At 54.0% G+C, this 18,044-nt stretch overlaps 8 protein-coding genes across 8 annotated transcripts; 4 read left to right on the top strand and 4 right to left on the bottom strand.

Moving 5' to 3' along the window:
• Window positions 1-750: 750 nt before the first annotated feature.
• Window positions 751-1,451, bottom strand: J4E86_005668 (uncharacterized protein; the record flags this gene model as incomplete). Its single annotated transcript, XM_051446201.1, has 2 exons — window positions 751-1,149; window positions 1,209-1,451. 2 exons carry the CDS (start codon window positions 1,449-1,451, stop codon window positions 751-753), a joined length of 642 nt encoding a protein of 213 aa, XP_051302968.1.
• Window positions 1,452-1,696: 245 nt separating this feature from the next.
• Window positions 1,697-3,161, bottom strand: BTN1 (battenin CLN3 protein; the record flags this gene model as incomplete). The annotated part of the gene is made up of 3 exons (XM_051446200.1): window positions 1,697-2,204; window positions 2,253-2,988; window positions 3,059-3,161. 3 exons carry the CDS (start codon window positions 3,159-3,161, stop codon window positions 1,697-1,699), a joined length of 1,347 nt encoding a protein of 448 aa, XP_051302967.1.
• A 1,531-nt stretch (window positions 3,162-4,692) lies between these two features.
• J4E86_005666 (uncharacterized protein) lies at window positions 4,693-7,507 on the top strand (the record flags this gene model as incomplete). The annotated part of the gene is made up of 3 exons (XM_051446199.1): window positions 4,693-4,852; window positions 4,912-6,505; window positions 6,550-7,507. The coding sequence occupies 3 exons, from the start codon at window positions 4,693-4,695 to the stop codon at window positions 7,505-7,507; spliced, it is 2,712 nt and encodes a 903-aa protein (XP_051302966.1).
• Window positions 7,508-8,915: 1,408 nt separating this feature from the next.
• On the top strand, window positions 8,916-10,407 carry J4E86_005665 (uncharacterized protein; the record flags this gene model as incomplete). The annotated part of the gene is made up of 3 exons (XM_051446198.1): window positions 8,916-9,099; window positions 9,151-9,737; window positions 9,784-10,407. 3 exons carry the CDS (start codon window positions 8,916-8,918, stop codon window positions 10,405-10,407), a joined length of 1,395 nt encoding a protein of 464 aa, XP_051302965.1.
• A 623-nt stretch (window positions 10,408-11,030) lies between these two features.
• J4E86_005664 (uncharacterized protein) lies at window positions 11,031-11,809 on the top strand (the record flags this gene model as incomplete). The annotated part of the gene is made up of 2 exons (XM_051446197.1): window positions 11,031-11,522; window positions 11,588-11,809. 2 exons carry the CDS (start codon window positions 11,031-11,033, stop codon window positions 11,807-11,809), a joined length of 714 nt encoding a protein of 237 aa, XP_051302964.1.
• Window positions 11,810-12,464: 655 nt separating this feature from the next.
• On the bottom strand, window positions 12,465-14,010 carry J4E86_005663 (uncharacterized protein; the record flags this gene model as incomplete). Its single annotated transcript, XM_051446196.1, has 4 exons — window positions 12,465-12,528; window positions 12,586-13,601; window positions 13,650-13,868; window positions 13,969-14,010. 4 exons carry the CDS (start codon window positions 14,008-14,010, stop codon window positions 12,465-12,467), a joined length of 1,341 nt encoding a protein of 446 aa, XP_051302963.1.
• A 1,116-nt stretch (window positions 14,011-15,126) lies between these two features.
• On the bottom strand, window positions 15,127-15,841 carry J4E86_005662 (uncharacterized protein; the record flags this gene model as incomplete). The annotated part of the gene is made up of 4 exons (XM_051446195.1): window positions 15,127-15,246; window positions 15,305-15,463; window positions 15,534-15,565; window positions 15,826-15,841. 4 exons carry the CDS (start codon window positions 15,839-15,841, stop codon window positions 15,127-15,129), a joined length of 327 nt encoding a protein of 108 aa, XP_051302962.1.
• An 886-nt stretch (window positions 15,842-16,727) lies between these two features.
• On the top strand, window positions 16,728-17,774 carry J4E86_005661 (uncharacterized protein; the record flags this gene model as incomplete). The annotated part of the gene is made up of 5 exons (XM_051446194.1): window positions 16,728-16,970; window positions 17,030-17,113; window positions 17,166-17,179; window positions 17,296-17,710; window positions 17,760-17,774. The coding sequence occupies 5 exons, from the start codon at window positions 16,728-16,730 to the stop codon at window positions 17,772-17,774; spliced, it is 771 nt and encodes a 256-aa protein (XP_051302961.1).
• Between the last annotated feature and the right edge of the window lie 270 nt (window positions 17,775-18,044).

Below are 18,044 nucleotides of genomic sequence, written 5' to 3'. Positions count from 1 at the left end.
CGATGACGACATTGTAGTGGGTGCTTCGGGCACAGCATCCCCGTAGCATGTCTTGAGCAGGGTATCTAGCTCGCTGTGGGAGGAGATAAGAGTTTTGCTGCCGGTATCGTTGGCTGCCTGTTTGTACTTGTCAGACAATCCCTCTTTCATGTTGCGAAATCTCGGGGTACAAGAGAGTATATTTACAATGAGAATGGGGAAGCGCAGACGAGTGTTGTCGAAACCTGGTGCTAAGGTTGCGATATGCCAGGTCTTTGGGTTGTGCGATCGTTGCGCGGGCATATCCATAGTTGTGGATTTGAAGGTATACTGCTTGGAAGGCATAATTTGTTCGTTGTAGAATGTTTCAAGGGTAGAGAGTTAAGTTGGTATGCAAGATAGGCACCAAAAAGAATATTTGAGAAATAGAAATAAACGCATGCCACATATTTACTATACGTGTCTCTAAAATGACTCCCTACTGCCGTATTGCTAACTGTAGTTCACTTATAGGCTCACGTGTAGGCAGACGAATGGAAGGACCATGGTTTTGGAGAGGAAAAGTGGATCAGCTCGTGACGTGTATCACGATGTCGCTAAGGAGTGGAAAATCAGGCGAACGGCGTCATGGGATTGCGCATGGGATCGCCATAGTCAGCATGGCGGAAATATGGACATAGCGACGAAACACTTTAGATCGAACAATTTGAATTCGAATGTGCGTGTGTGAAGACTGATGCCTACCCACCCTCCAATGACCAACCGATCAACTTAAGCCTGCCAAACATACTCCATGCCAACACAAGGCTCGACGCCCACCTTCTCGTCAACATCCATGACAGAGTCGCCATCTTCGTCCTCTTCATCGCAGACAGTGCCCCCGGCAAAGCTGCCTACATCTTCCATGATGATTTCCGAACCCACATTCTCATCCTCATCCCCGTCATCGATACGCGAACAGTCCTCACTCCCCTCACACCCACACATATCATCCCACTCCTTCTCCCACGGCCCCAACCCGTCAAAAATACTAACAGGGTTAACCAGCAACTTCTCCCGGGCTGCTTTGCCCGACCTGCCCCTCACTTCGCGGCGCAAGTTCGCTACATCACCCCAGCTGTAGACGATTGGATTGACCTCGACACCCTCATCCATGACCGTGGTTCCGATCTAGTCAGTAGGCGTTAGCAAAGCTCAACCATAGTCTGGCGACTGGGAGGGCGACTTACGATTTGTGCGGGATAGGAGGCGATGAAGTCTTTATCGGGTTGCCATGCTACTAGTATGCCGATGATGTGGTATTGTGGTAGGACTTTTTCTTGTTGCCTTAGCTCGTCGTCGTCGTCGGAGTCGTCGTCGGAGTCGAAAAGCGTCTCGGAGTCTGTATCGCACTCCGTGTCGGACGTAGCGCAAGAGAGGGTTGAGAAGACTCCTTGAGTCTCAGCCGATTTTGTTGTGAACTGTCTCGACATGATGTAGTAGATTAGGACTGATGTGATATTGTGTAGGAACTTGTGACGGGGATGTGTAGGCTTTTCAGGACAAAAGGTTCAAGACGGAGATATACTTTAGATAACTAGAGGCAAACCATGGGTCTATTGCTGACAATATATCATTATTGCTCACGTATCGTAACGCGCCAACGAGAGCGAGAGTGTTTCTAAAGGTGGGGCGCGAAAGCTAGAGTCATAGGATGCGCAATCGACTTGGTTAAACTTCACTGCAGCTTGCAGTAATTTCTGCCATGGTTTACTTGCCAGCGACACAGACTCACCTCAACAGCCATGCCTAAGAAACCAGCGATGCAGATACCTCCAGAATCACTCACACTAGTCGCGCCCAGGCTGAACTCCCTATCCTCTTTCGGCACGTTATCCGTAATCTCGGCAAAGGTGCTGACATAGACCAGCCCGCCTAGTAAACCTTCCCAGAAAATGATTACACAAACGATGTAATAGCTCGGGATAAAATTGAACATGGCGTGCAGTGTGAGGATAATGAGATTGGCGACTTGAAGAAATGACGGGACGTAAAGGTGGTGTATGCGTATGAAGGGCGTGGAGGATCGCGAGATGAAGACACCGACCTGGTAGATGGCGCCATAGGTGCTATAGAAGGAGCGGTATTCGTCGAAAGGAGAGGATTCGAGAGGGAAGAGCAGAGTGGGTGCGACACCTTGGTTGATGGTATACTCGGCAATGTAGACAAGAAGGAGGGGCAGCATGCTGTGATGAATTAGTCTGGAGCGGATGAGGTTTAAGGATCGGGCTTACTATGGGAAGAACAGGCCTCGCGCGCGGTTGAGGTTTGCGCGAAAGCTACTCAGCGCACTGTTAGCACCGGTGTTAGTGACAGAGGGAAAACTGCGCCCTGAAGCCGAGTGCATAGAGGAAGACAACAGGTCGTCTTGTTCCTGCGCCTGGCCTACTTCCTGTTCCTCATCGTCCCCGTGGTCATCGATGGCTTCATAGTCGCCTTGTTTCTGGATGCCGGCGCGCAGTGGGCCGAGCGGAAGGATAACGAAGAAACTCAGCACCATGATTAGCGGCAGGAAGGAAAACACGAGTAGACTTGTACGAGGGGTGATGCCGAGCGTGTTGGTCGCGATGGCATAGGCTCCGGCACCGATCAAGCCGGCGCCTCCCGTGCCTGAGCCCCAGGAAGCCAGAGCAAAGTGGCCGTAGTAATGTGTCAGGCCAAGGAAGCTCAGTTCGCCAGCTCCACTGCTCAGACTGGCAAGCATCACTCCGCACATCTTGATGGCGATGGTCCCTGAGTCCTGCAGTGGAGGCGTGAGGGCGATGATGAGCATGCCGCATACGGAGAGACCGAAAAATATGAAGATGCGCACATTGTAGGGGATCTTGTGGATGAAGTACGGGGCGCACAGTTTGGCCAGGAATGAGGGAATGACATCGGCGAGGAGCACGACGCCTTTGGGGACATTTGGGCCGACGAGGTCGAGTGCCGCGGAGAGGATGATTACGTAGAGGACGTTGTTGATGAGGCCTAGGCGTGTTAGTTGCGGTGGACCGGAAAGTGTTGGTGCCCCTCTTTGGGGGTTCAGGTGCATGCATACCGAACAACCAGAAGGCGGCGCACACGCGTGGGTCGGCGCCATGGAAGACAGCCTTGAGGCGCGCACGGTAGACGGCCCAGGAAGACGCAGGAGAGCCAGGCATGGGGAGGAGCGGCATAGGATGCAGAGGTTGGTGTTGCTTCACATATCGCAGGTTGGAGGTGAAAGCTACGGGCACGTGTCACGCGCCTCAGATGACGAGGGGCAGCTGCTGGCCGTGCCGGTGTTGATGGCTGGGCTGGACTCGGACATGGATGGGTGCACCTGCCGATCGGGCTTGGCGCGAGGCGGTCAACTGGAAGGAACGATTCAGGAACAGGCTGCATGGGAACGGGCGTCGCATGTTCCGACGAGCATGGGTATTTCTTTTTGTGCGCAGAGCGGGCAGTCTGGGCGGGGCTACGACAAACTATGGCCAGGGGCTCGCTGATATACGCATCATCATGCGCCAGAGGGCTTTGTGTCGAGCAAACGTCTTGTGGCCTTGTGGGCGTGGTGTAGGCGCTTTGTGGGAAGCAGCCCTATCACATCGTCAGTGCCTGCCCTCTAGTCGGGCTCTCGCTTTCGCTGCATGCGGGGCTGCGCTAGAAACCTACAGGGATCGTGACGCTTGGTCCCATTGCGCCTTCTCGTTTCCTCGCATGCTCGAGGCTTCTTTTCTTCTGCAATACTGCAGCTCGCTCTGGGCCGCACCCCTCCACACGACGACGACCATTGTACTCCCCATACTACGCTAGCGAGCGGGAGCGTATACTGCTATCCCGTACTTGCGACACTTTCATCCTCACCACCTCTCCGATGAGCCCAAGCCGACTATGGACCGCCCGCCGCCCTACCAACGACCACCAGATCGCCCTATGAACTACCACCCGCAGACGACGCAAGCCTACCCAGGCCACCCGCCCGCCTCACAACCACAATCGCAACAGCCACTCCACGCTCCGTATGCTGTCGACCCGTACTCGATGCCCCGGCGCGATCCGTTCTTTCCTTCGGGACCACAACACGTTCGACGCAGTAGTCAAGGACTACCGGCTGGTAATAATGCGCCGCAAGGCCAGAATGAAGGACAAGGACAGGGTGGCTGGTCAAATACAGGTACGGGCTACCATTTCCACAAATGTCTTGGAGAACACATCTGCGCAGGACGCACTGAGGAAGGACGGTCTGTGTAGCCTGGACATGCATGTGTACAATTTTTGTAGCTCTCACCAGTTCACAAAAGGTGCCCAGGCCATCCAGGCTGCATTCTGACCTGTATGTCTCAAGTCTGTGGCACCGCTCGCGTGGCTGTCTGGTGCTCGACGAAGGCAAGAGACGGTAGTGGGAAGGCATTGCCTGCATGGATGGCTGCATGACACGTCAATTGCGAAAAAGCACTTCACCGCCTGTCGCCGTCATATCGACGCAGGCAAATGCAGGCAGTCTTTCCTTACTAGTGTCGCCATGCCATCCCGAGCCACACCAACATCTGCGTTGCTCAACGGTGCGCGCCATCTGTCGGTGGAGATGGCATGGGTCTGGCGAATTCTATGGCGCACTCCGCAGATGTGGCTCCTAGCTAATGCACGATCCGCGGGCCTCTAAACCTCTTTCGAAAAGTCGCGACTCGCCGTCCGAGCTTGTGCTGATCCATGTCTTTAGCGCGACCGATACACTACGAGACTCATCACTCCCAGTCGCACCCTCCACCGCAAATGTCCACTTCCAACAACCCGTCAGCCCCAGCGCCCTATAGCTTCGATGCTGCGCGCGCCTCGTCGCTGAACGCTGCCAGTTCGCCGAACCCCTATGGTACAGCCCCGCTCCCAAAAGCAATGGTCAAGCTTTGTCCCAAACTAACTCTCCTCCAGGCCCGTCTCACGAACCTCCACCTCCACCATCCTTCGCGCGGCCCCAAATGCCTCCTCCATCGTCCCCCACACAGCAGCATCTCCATGCATCCCAGTCGCAGCGTCCACAATACCCCTCCAACTTTGGCGCCAACAGAGAGCTTCCTGGTCTAGGTCAGGCGTTGCGCCCGGGAAGCAGCATGTCCATCTCATCTCTTATCGGCGGCGGCGGTGACACAGGTGCACTCAACCAAACAGCGCAATCACAGCCCTCGCCTCCCACAAACGCCCCAGTACCCAACGGCCACAGCATGCAGCCACCTTCGCCTCGACGTGGCCTGCCCGCTGGTTCGCGGTCGGATTTCCCTCTGTTTCGCCGTCAACCCACCCCAGAACGCAACATGTACGGCAGCAATACCTCGCGGCCATCTGAAGGCCATGCCTTTTCGGCTGGCTCTCCCAGACAGTCCTACAGCAACCATGGCTCGCCTGATCCGGGCCGCCAGTCGCTGCCACCAACGACACAACCTTACAAGCCCATGAACTTCGCCGGCCACCGCCCCTATGCGCAGGATACAGGTCGACAGCCTGCCGGGAATGTTCCACCCCGACCGAATAGCCAACCGATGGGCCCTCTGGCAAACACCGAACAAGAAGGCAGATCTTCGTACGACGGATTTCCAGGCCGGCGCAACGCTTATGGGCCAAACGAGGAGCGGCGACGCACACTGGGGGAGTCGCATCACGCAAGGCCCAATGCTGCAGAACTCTTAGCAGGCACAAACCACAATGCTTCTGAGAGGGATCGGCCCGTGACTGTTCACCCTGTGTCGCAGTCTGGCTTCAGTCCACCGCAGGCGCAGCGCAACATCTCTGGCTCATCCGAACCTCCACGCAGTCTGTGGCGGCAATCAGCGCCTACCGGTGCTGTCCATGAACCTCCTCATGACAGTCGCGCAGAGGAACCTCCGCCGATGCATCGCACCTATGGCCCGTACCCCCCATCCATGCTGGGCGCTCCCCGATACGGCGCCCAAAGTTCAGAGGATATGTTGCGACGCAGTGTAGACCAGTTGGGCCATCGCGTAGTCGAGCAGTACCACGCTCCTCCTACCTCCGACCCCAACTCCCTAGAGCGACAGAGGACCGAGCCACTCGCACGCTCTCTATCCTCCAGCGGAAGATCGCTCTACGATCAGCCTTCCAGGATGGGCGAGGCCATGCAACACTCGAAATCGCACATTGGCTTTGGTTTGGAGGCGAGCAGACGAACGGGCAGAGCGTCTCCGCTTCCACAGGCTGTTCAAGGTGCCTCAGCGCAGCCCTTGTCCGTTGGCAAAGATCCTGGAATCAAGAGCGAATTCGGGCGCATGTTCTCCGGTCTCGGCAGCGGGCTGGGATCGACGACCCCATCGCGGGGAAGTCCCATGCCACAGAACGGCCAGGGCTCATTCGAATCGGACAACGGCGAAATGATGAGAAGAATCGGTTCCCAGCAAGGAAGGAAGCCGAAGCGAGTCAAGGATGAGGAGGGAATCTTCGACATCGAGAATGCTGATGGTAGAGGAACACCCGGTGCGCGTGGGACCAAACGGAACAAGCACCATCATCATCAGTGAGTTCCCTCTTTGCCATAGAAGATGCGTACTAACAGCATAGTCACCACCATCACCACCACCACCAACACAAGCCTGACGAAGACACGTCGATCCAGCCAACCTCAACTACCATTAACGGGCGACACCCCAGTCTACCACAAGCTGGCCCAGGCCATTCAGTCCATCACCACCATCACATTGCAGGAAACCCTCATCACCACCATCACCACCACCACGCCCCTCGACCTAACCATCAGCCGTTGCAGCAAGTAACAAAGATCCTGACCAAGGTCCATGACGTACAGCCTGTTCTTGACGACGCTGCGAAACGCCCTCGCAAACATCTTGGATCACAGCTGTACGATGCAAAGACAGAACTGCCCAAGCCCAACTCATCGTTAGATGACCAGTTCGGATACGCCTCGAAACCTCAACGGCTGCCTCGTTTCGACGTCAATCCCATCAATTGCACTTTTACTATCAGAGTGCCGCGTTACTACCTGAAGCCACGACAACGCCAGCACGTCGTGTTAGAGAGGCATCTTTGGGGTGCGCGCGTGTATCGCGACGATTCAGATCCTATTGCTGCTGCGATCCACTCTGGATGGATCCGTGGTGAATGGGATGATACTGTCGACGTCACTATGCTCGACCCACGCATCACTGCGCCCAACGACCCAGCCGATGCTGCTGACGTTCTAACGAAGGTGCCAGCGGCCCCTGTGACACCACCCGCCGATATGGACTTGCAGATTGAGATACTCATCTTGCCACAACTTCAGGAGTACACCGGTTCCGTCGAATATGGCATCTCGAGCAGGAAGAGCAAGGCTCATGAGGGTCTCAGCTTCATGATCAATAAGATTCGATGGGTTGAGGAAGGCATCGGCAGCCGAGGACAGGAACGAACAGCAGCGGCATTGAAACGACGATTGGATGCCAGCGCGACTCTGCTTGCTTTGCAAAGGGGAATCGACAACACGCACAGGGTCAATGGCATGACCAAACTACATGCTTGAGATTTAGTTGGATGGATCAAGGTCCATGACATATAACGGCCGTCTGGATAGTGATTTAGCATGGCATTTGTAGCGCAGGATGATTTTAGCATTGCTAGATACCCGCATCTTTTATAGCTTGACTCTGGCGTAGGATTGCACATAGCGTCGGCGAATTCTGGGAAACGATGTAATGAGGTGTTGCACACGACATGAAAAAAACTTTTACTTTTCGCATTATCTATCTGCGTTGATGAGTGCTTTTCCAACGGTACGCCTATGGCTGCAATGCGTTGTTATCAGGTCAGCCACACGTGGGGAGAGTGGTAACCAATCCCGCGGCGATCACACACCGCAGTACCAGAGCGATAGCGGCCTGGACGTACCCCGGGCTTGCGTGTACGCACCTTAAGCAAGAGCAGTCTATCCCATTTGCGTGGTGCGCATTTGATCCTTCAACCTTCAACGCCCAGGCGACAGATCGCGAGGTACACGAAACTCTGGCAGCCCACTGCCCCGCCACGACGAAAGCTTACGTGACGCCCTCATCACAGCGCGTACAATAACTGATGTCAACGATGCATCACCGGACTTACTCCATATCGACTGTAAGTAGTCTTTTTTCCTTGCTAGGATCTCCAGGATGCACCATTGTTTTTTTGCCGATTTACGACGACTGGCGCGCGACTACGACAATGTAAAGAAATTTCGCTCCCATCCATCACGTCTTTCCGGCAATCGGCGGCTTTAGGCAGGCATGTTTCTGGACCCCCTAGCTATGCTGCTGGAGCCATTGTCGTCATACCGCAGAAGCAGGCGGCATCATGGCACACGACCCGGAGAGCTCGTAGCAGCATGGCAACGGCTGAGAGTCTTGGAGCTGTCCTGCCGGTGCCCATTGCTGTAGGCAAGCACCAAGGAATGCGCATGGGCAGGCGCCAACGACGACCGTTGTTTGCGCAGTCACGACTGCCGGACATGTGGACACATTGGACTGCAGCCACACGTGCTATCGAATGAGAATCACCCGTTACATCTGCTCCACCGCGCCCGCTAGCCTGGAGCCGCAATCCGAACGCTTATTGCTCTGGCTTGTGAAAAGAAGGACGCCGTACCGAATGCGGGGGAATCATCGTCAATCAATCCATCTCCTCTCGCTTCTTGACTGCCGGGCCGACCTTACGACCCTGCAACACGACACTCGACGTCCATACACTTATTGCTTCACCTAACAGACGACTTCAGCCGTGCGACTCCACAGCCTTCTGTTGACCGCCTAGCATCTCCCCTTGCTGCATCGTTGATTAAAAGCCGCATTCTCGCTGCATCTCGGAATACCTTCGGCTAGATTTCCGATCCATATAACTTTTACTTCGCTTCGCCAGTCGCATCGTCACTGGACTTCAGGGAGCTGTACTTGCCGCATACAATGACCGACTCCAATGCCGACTCCAATGGATTCTATGCGCCCAATATGCGCGCAGTGCCTGCTGGCGACTTCGTAAGACCAAGCAGAAAGACTAACGGTGCTGGTGTACAGGCCGAAGACACGCGGATATGCGTCGTCATGGTAGGCTTGCCCGCGCGGGGCAAGAGTTTGATCGCACAGAAAGGTACGTTTCTCCTGTACGGTCTCGTATAGACACTAACGAGTTGCAACGCAGTGGTTCGCTACCTCCATTGGTTATCGATCAAATCCAAGACGTTCAACGTTGGCCAGTATCGTCGTACTGCGACCCCAAACCCCTCCGCCGAGTTCTTCGATACCTCCAACCCAGAAGGAGAGCGTCTCCGGAAAGCAGCCGCCGAAGCAGCTGTTAACGACATGTGCAAATGGTTTTCTGAGGGCAGGGGCTTGATCGCGATACTAGACGCCACAAACTCGACCAAAAGCCGACGCAGGTGGATACAGGAGCGATGCGCCGCCGAGAACATCGAGACGCTATTCGTTGAGTCAAAATGCGACGACGAAGATCTCATTATGAGCAACATATTGGAAGTCAAGACGACATCTCCAGACTATGTCGGTCAAGACCCCGAAGAAGCTGCAGCGGATTTCCGCAACCGTATCCGGAACTACGAGAAGGTGTACCAGACCATAGACGAGGACGAGCGCGACCTCACATACGTCAAGCTCATCGACGTGGGCAAGCAAGTCATCATCAACCAGATTCAGGACTACCTCCAGAGTAGGGTCGTCTACTACTTGATGAATCTCCACATCAAGCCGCGCTCGATCTGGTTATCGCGAGTAAGTACATGTCGCAAACACGAGCTATGAAAACTAATCGTGGCAGCACGGTGAATCCGAGTACAACCTCACAGGTCAGATTGGAGGAGACGCAAACCTATCAGAGCGAGGAGATGCTTACGCGCATGCGCTACCCGGTCTGGTTGCGAAATCGGTCGGCGACGGTCGCAAACTTACTGTCTGGACCTCAACCTTGAAGCGAACGATCCAAACCGCACGATTCCTCACATTCGAGAAGTTGGAATGGAAAGCGCTCGACGAACTCGACTCGGGCGTCTGCGACGGTCTCACATACGCTCAAATCGAACAGAAGTTCCCCGAAGACTTCAAGCAACGCGACGAGGACAAATACAACTACCGTTACTTGGGTGGAGAGTCATATCGCGATGTTGTCATTCGTTTGGAGCCCATTATCATGGAGCTGGAGCGGAGCGAGAACATCTTGATCGTTACACACCAGGCCATCCTGAGGTGTATCTACGCATACTTCATGAACGTACCACAAGAGCAGAGCCCGTGGATGGAGGTCCCGCTACACACGTTGATAAAATTGACGCCCAAGGCGTACTCAACACAGGAAGAGAGACTGAAAGCCGACATACCGGCGGTCAGCACCTGGCGAGGTAAGGGCAGCAAGGCTGAGCATCAGCAGGCAAATGGCGGCACATAGCCTAACTCCTATCCAGCTCCCGGGGAAATCTGCGGCGCGCCTGCTCCCCTGGGAGCGGATGTTGTAAGAATCGTAACGAACTAGGCCAGTGCAAGTCTGGCTCAGCACTATAGACGGGCAAAGAAGGTTACCAGGGATCCGCGCTTCGATCAAGTCGGACTTGATCTCTCGGCGCGTATGTTAAGCATTGGGCATAGATTGGCATTTCAGCGTTTTGGTCACATCACTAGACGGCAATATCCAAGGTTGACGGTCAAGATGGGAAGGAGTCGACGTCTCTAAGCATAGCAGTAGCTACTAGATATCAATGCCAAAAACCATTCGATATCAGAACGGTTCTCTGTCTACCAATGTGCTCTGGATTTACGAAAAGCTGCGACGCAGCAGCACACGAAGCACTAACAAACAAGCACGTACTACCAGTCTTGGGAAGCATGACGGTAGTGCCTCGTCGCTGCCACCTTCCCATCTCAGCCTCCCCCGCGGACATTGACCATCACCGCAACCCCACCCAAACCCCAAGCTCCGACCGCATCGCACATACGCACGCATCCTAACAGCACACACCCGTTCTGTAAACACCTTGAACCCCGTCGCTCTCGCCTAGCCCCAGCAATGCGATCATGACATGGCCACCCCCCAACCCCGGCGGCGTAAACCTCCAGTTCATCGCCGAAGCGCAACAAATCATAAACAGCCACAACCAGCACCACGCGCACCAGCCCTCGTTCACCCACGCTACCGGCGGCCACGCACCCATTACCAATGACGAAATCGAATCAGAAGCCGCTTTCAACGCCCAGTTCACTGGACCCCCTACCACGTTAGACTACGATACACTCACCGGTGCTGGTTCCAGCAGCGGCGGGTACGGCGCGCACCGTCTACATGGGCAATCACCACAAACAGGAGGAAGTAGTGCTGGTAAGGCGGAGGCTCCCAGTAAATCCACGCTAGAAACACGGAAGAGCATACAGGCACGGGGCAAGAATTGGAATTCCTTCTCTGGCGAAGCGCAGGGGAGGGTGTGGGAGGAGAGGCAGAAGAGGGATGAGGCGGTCAGTATATTGGAGAGCGAGGAGATGCTCATGTGGATTGCGGGGGTGAGGAATGAGGTATGTGCCGCGAATGATCACACAAGTTGGAGGGGAGATCGGTTGCTAATTCATGGTGGATACAGAGTGTACCACAAACGCGCGCGTTTTACCGTAATATCGTCCTTGGTCTCACACAACCGCCTGCGGATTGGAATGATGAGTGGGAGGTACAAGGTACTGGAAGTGGAGCCGCTGAAGGGCAGGGTATGGCTGGGAGTGGAAGTCCGGCGAGAAGTGGAAAGGGCAAGGAGAGGGACATTGCGAAGATGAGGAAGAGAGTTAGTTCAGGACAAGGACCTGCTTGAACGGATGGGCTATGTGTTGATGATGAGAATATCTGGCGTTACATTGGATTCAAGGCGGATCGCGTTATACCCCAGTTTTTTTGTTTGGTTCATATGAGGGAAGTTTCTAATGGCAAGACGTACAACATTACTATTTCGCGTTGCGTTACTATTGCTTCCTTCCGTCTTATTCTCATTTGTGTTCCAAGATCATACATGGCCTTCGCCAAACGCCGTGTCTTTCTTAGGTGCTAAAGTCCAAGCCTTTGCCAGCCCCGGCCAGACCGAACCCAGAGAACGATCGATACCTTTTCACCAAAGGTCGCGGAAAATGCCGATATCAAACCCCATCTGTTGCCCCCCGACTTTCAACTGCATCTCTGAACGACATCTGCCAAACCGAAAATCGTACATCTCACATACCCTCCTCCATACCTACATTCCTCCACCAAGGCTTACCATCCTCGCCACTAGCCTTATCAGCAAACATGTCTGCCGCATCGCCCACCTGTCTCCTCTCACTAATCTCCCTGCTGACCTGACCCGACAGCTTGAGCTTCATTGCCTTGCTCGCCAGGAAAGGGTTATACTTTCGCGAACCGTTACCTTGCGCCATTCCTCGGGATGACCGGATGAGTTCGCTCGACGTCCATCCGCCCCTCATGACGGGTAATTGCTATTGCAGAGGTTCTGAGGAGGAGGAAAGGCGGTTGAGGTGGAGGTAGACGTCTGTGCCGTAGCTATAACCGATGTCGTTAGCGAAAAGATAATCTTGGGGTGTGAGGGGGGAGGCTTACCCTTCCATGGAAATCAACTTCAAATCTCCTCCAAAGTAGCGTGCGTATAGCCTTGATATGGGTAACCCGTAACCGAATCCAGCCATGGGTGCTTTGAAATCGCTCTTGTTGAAGTCGGGGTCCAGGCTCGGTGTTTGGTCGACAGTCGTGTACATGTATGTCCATACCAGCGGGATCGATGATCTGGGGATACCGCCTCCTTCGTCCGAAATCTTAATCGTGATGTCCTCCTTGCCCTCTGCAACAATGACCTTGGTCACAGGGAACTCTTGTTTATCCTGTCCGTGTCTTTCCACCACAGCGCGGAGCGAGTTCTTGAGAGTCTCGAACAACATGTGTGACAAATGTCCTGGCACGTACATGAAGCTGATATCCGGGTTGCACACGAGCTGGACCTTTGGCGCATCGAAGAGTCCGTAGTGATCCTCGCAGACGAATCGCGCATTCTCAATAGCCTCCTGAGCTAGTTCTTGGACATTGGTCTTTGTGCAGATTATACCGACGTAGTTGGGATCGTTTCGCGAGCGTTGGTCTGTGAGGGCGATGTGCTGGCCGATGAGCATGCGGATACCGATACGCGACATGTAGAAACGGTCGAGGAAGGCTTGGATGTTGTGGTCAATCTGCATCCTTTGCCTCTTGCGCTTCCACTCGAGAATGCCCTGTGCGACCGTCGTAACGACGCTGTCGTGCCGCCTCTTGATCTTCTCTAATGTGTCTGCAAACTTTGTGTTGTATGCGCCCAGCTCTGGCGGCCATTCCTGTCCGTCATCTGCGGCGGCATAGTATCTCCGGCTCGCGCCTTTCACTTCTTTTGTGATCGTGCCGCCGTTTCCGCTGCCATTGCTGTTACCGTTACCGTTCGTCGTCGGTGCGGACCGGTATTGTCCTGTTTTGATGCTGGGGTTCTGCGTCGGCTTGCTCATCAGGTTCTTGTCGCCGGCTTTCTTCGCTGGTTTGAGGAGTCGCTCCTTGACCTCGCTCGAGAGGGTCGGCCGGGGCAGTTCGACGAGTTCCTGTCAGATGAGTCAACGCGCTCCAGCGACAACCTTAGCAATACACACTTCGAATGACTGCGCATACCAGTCGCGCACTCTTTGAATCGACGGCATCTCATTGAGGCCATCTGGGAGTTCGTTGAGCTCTTCCACTCGGTGTGCTAACCGTATGGGCAGTTCTTCAGAAAGGAATTGTGACGCGCGGAAGAGGGTCCCCGTAGATGGCTTCTCTCCAAATTGTACCATTTGCCGTAAGGAGACACCTGGTAGCATGTCAGACAGATACTGTAAGTGACCATGCGTGCTGCATACCGGTTGCTGGAAAGTTGCTGTAGTGCTATCCAAATGTTAGCTACGACCGCGACTGTGCGACAGGCTCGCCCACCTTGATGGTGTCCATCAGCCTCTCGCTCCGTTTCCACGACATGATGCCAATTGTACAGGCCGAAACGGCCTTTGTCGCTGCGTATTCGCCAAAGTGGTGCTGGTGATGGTGGTGTTCACTGTCGAGCTACCCGAAGCACAGTTCCCGCCCCACTATGACGCTAATTGGTCTCGCTGCTACAGGCCGAGGTAACGGCGCGTCTGGATGCTGGGGAGCGATTTGAGAAAGAGATGAGTGAAGTGGAAGAGAGACGCATGTGCTCGTGTGCCCTATGACACAGACTAGATGGCTGATGTACACGGAGTCTTCCGGCGATGACACCACTGCGACGAGCACCTGCGCTTCCCCCACACTTGACCTGCTTTCACGTGGAGAAGATGTGGAAAAGGCGCCACGAAGCCTCACGCTTTAACTACTGGCATCCCGCAGCTGACGAGACACAATGTGTCTAGTTTTTTGAGCCCCTATTGCTTTTACTACCCACGCTGTCTAGCGAAACGAGTTGTTGCCATTGCAAGTCTTCCGCAAGCATCCATGAGCTCCAGCCACACGATCCTCGGTTAGCTGTCGGAGAAAGCACCGGTAGAGCGCATGTTCCTGGCTGCATGTTCCTCAGGTCCGAGGGTGCAAGGTGCTCGCTGCTCGCGTGAGTCGCTCCCTAGAGGCTAGCACTAGACTATTCTTCTAGTCTGTACATTTTGTGGAAATGCCGCTCAACGTGTCAGAAAATTTGCGATGTATGCAATTGGCTCATCATCAGCTGGATGTATGTCGTCTTAGATACGAAATCGATGCGTGACCAATTCTGCCGTCTTTGGAAGCAAATCGTAATGAATCACTGGGGGCTGCACGATGTTTGCGACTTGTTCACGGAAGATGATGAGCGTGTTGAATGATCGGTAGAGGAGATTTGGTATTCCGAAAGTGCAACTAAGTCCAAACAGGCTCTATGCCGCACCAAAGTCGAAAAGCGCCTTGAAATGATACACCTAACATAATCTACATGAAGGGGTATTGCGGTCTAACTGCGCTCACCGCCTCCGTCGTTCGTCTATCATCGATGATGGTACAATCCAAACAGTTTTTGGGTCGAAAAGGTATTATAGAAAGGTCATGGCGTGTCGATAGGATGGTATAAACGCTCGAGAGGTGATACGCTTATTTAGTCTCGTTCTGGAGGAAGGTGATCAAGTCGTTGCGGTCCTTGGGCTTCTTGAGACCACCGAAAGCCATCTTGGTTCCGGGGATGTACTTCTTGGGGTTCTCGAGGTACTCGAACTGTGCTTCGTCAGCATGCATGCCCACCCTATAAGCGTCTTCTTGAGGTATAACGTACGAGAGTCTCGTTGCCCCACTCCACACCCTTCTGCTTGTTGGCGTCGGTGTATGAGAAACCCTCAACCTGGCCGGACTTGCGGCCGAAGAGACCGTGTAGGTTGGGGCCGATCTTGTTGCCCTCGCCCTCCTTCAGGGTGTGGCACTGAGCGCAGCGGGTCTGGAGGTTCGTTAGACTAGGTTCGGGAGGCGTGGACGATGGCGCTGAGGCCGGTTCGGTGTGTTCGTACCTTGAAGAGGTTGGCACCCTTCTTAGCATCGCCTGAACAAAGTGTTAGTTGTATGTGGTGACAAAATTTCTTTGTCCAGCCAAACAATCCGCCACCGTCCGCCCTTTGTCGCAAAGCTGCCACCTTGCGCTCACCGCTTCTTGAGTTGTCAACTATTCGGTCGGGACACCGGGAATAATTGACTCCTCATAGAGTCGGATATCGGTATGCGCACAGGCTCAATGGGTAGCAGACGATGGTCGACAAAGTGACAGACGGCCGATGACGTCTAACCGGTGTCAAGAAAACGTACCCTGCTCGAAACCCATTTTGAAGATGTGGTGGTGGTTGGGGTAAGATTGAGTGTTGGTGGAGGTGGAGTGGTGGAAGTTAATGTAACTTTAGTCGTGACTGAGAGGTTGCGAGAGAGAAAAGATGGCCAAGTAGGAGTTGAGAGGCTTGAGAGAGTTTTAAGAATCTTGCCGTTAGCCGCGACGAAATGACGGGCCCAGGGCCCTGACGAGAGCACGGGTCACGAGACTAGCCAATCAGGCGATAGGTATAACTCAGTAGCAAAAAGTGCTCGGGTGGAACCGGTCCGGGATGGCAAACAGGAATCGCGATCAAATGGCGGTGCACTCGCCGCATCTGGTCTCTGTTCCTCAGCCAACTTGCCGTCGCTGCTTTCACGCCACGCCGTCCATTGCGACTCCTGACTCCCTGGGCTATCTCGCAACTTACTCGGCAATCTCGCATGAAGCTTGTGGGATGATGCCGTCACCAAGTGCTGCGTTGGCTGCTGCGAGTCTTTCTAGCACTTTTGCTGCCGTCAATCATCGTGAAGAATTTCGCTCTTCTTTCCTCCGGTGGTAGAATAAGCAGCGTCTGGCCTATTTCGTTGCCCTGCAGGACGCTTCTTCCCTGCTTTCCCTGGCCCGAATTCGATATGTGAAGCCTGTACAAGGGTCCGCAAATCGATGTGACATGCCCACTAACCCGCGCACCTCCACGCACCTGGTTCCCTAACATGACGGGCCAGGGTCATGAATAACGTTCTCTGTTATCTGCACAGCAGCCCATTACTATTTCAAGCGCCGGCCAGGATCGACACTATTCTGCCCTCTTTGCAAACAGCCTTCTAGTGTTGGTCAGTCGCACTTCAGCCCCAGCTCGACGGTTGACATCATCGTGCCCCGCCACACCTCGACCGACCGGATGGACCAGATTCCGGGCATTCTATACGCTGATGAGGACTTTACCACATGGCTGATACTCGGCGCCAGCAGAGGCATAGGGCTAGAGTTTGTCAGACAGCTGTTAACTAAGAATGAGCGCATCATCGCTACTGTACGGGAGCCTTGGGCCGGTCATGCCAGCGGTCTGTGGGGACAAGCGGGGAGCGATCATGGCCGATGCCAAATGTACACATGCGACATATTGTCAGAGCAAAGCATAGAGGTGTGTGCTGTTGACGATTGCGTTGTCATTCCAGAGGGGAACTAACTGGTCATCCGCAGAAATTCGTTGCGCAACTGGCCATGATACCGAACCTGAAGATAGACTACGTCGTACTAAACGCAGGAGTGCTAAGATACCCAAACGTAAGTCCGACATTGTCCACAGCATGCAAGGGAGCCGCACTAACCGATGTAGAGGGCCACTGAGCTGTGAGTCTTCCTTTACCGTTGCCGTTACGCCTTGCTGGTTATGGCTAAAGCGTGCATTTCCAATAAACGACAATCAATCTGAAGTGGCTGAAGTACTGGAAATTAACATTTTCTAGGTCTTTCGATGAGTTTGCCTTCCATTTGCATACCAACACCATTGGGCCCATCATCACAGCGCAGAAGTTGCTGAAAACAAACATACCAATTGGCACCATCGTCTTCATGTCCAGCGATTCGGGCTCGCAAGGTAATTTCCGGGAGATGGAGGACGGATTCGCTGCATACGCTGCGTCAAAAGCTGCACTCAATATGGCAGTAAGGCACATGGCCGCCGAGTTGAAGAGAAAAGATGATGATACCATCATCTTGTGCATGCACCCGGGAGAAGTCGCAACAGACATGGCTAACGTTCAGCTACCGTGGGAAGTCCAGGGCATAATCACACCAGAAGAGTCGGTGATGAAGATGATCGAAGTGATCAAGAGCAAAGGCATACAGCACAGCGGCACTTTCTGGACTTATGAGAATAAGGTCAGTATCGTACACTTCACTCGCGGATCAATCACTGACATTGACCTAGCCGTACATCTGGTGACAACTGAAGATATTCGTAACGCTTACGACTCTCATACTCTTTGCAAAATCTCCGCTAAGCAGTACCTATACCCACATACTAGAATGTATATGCATTGTTGTTTCACGATCTTTGCTACCGTTCCCGTTCGGATGAATCTCTCATGCCCGTCGCCGTAGTCCAATTCCATCCACCACAGCCTCCATCAAGCAATCTCGCCGACCATCCGACGAACTTCGTCCGTGTCCCAATCCAGCCTCTCAGAACCAGCAGGTAAGCTATAGTCGACCA

The sequence above is a fragment of the Alternaria arbusti genome (assembly GCF_024043155.1).
Source record: "Alternaria arbusti strain BMP 1465 chromosome Unknown scaffold_6, whole genome shotgun sequence".
Classification (NCBI taxonomy): Eukaryota; Fungi; Ascomycota; class Dothideomycetes; order Pleosporales; family Pleosporaceae; genus Alternaria; species Alternaria arbusti.
This window is presented reverse-complemented; position numbering and strand designations above follow the sequence as displayed.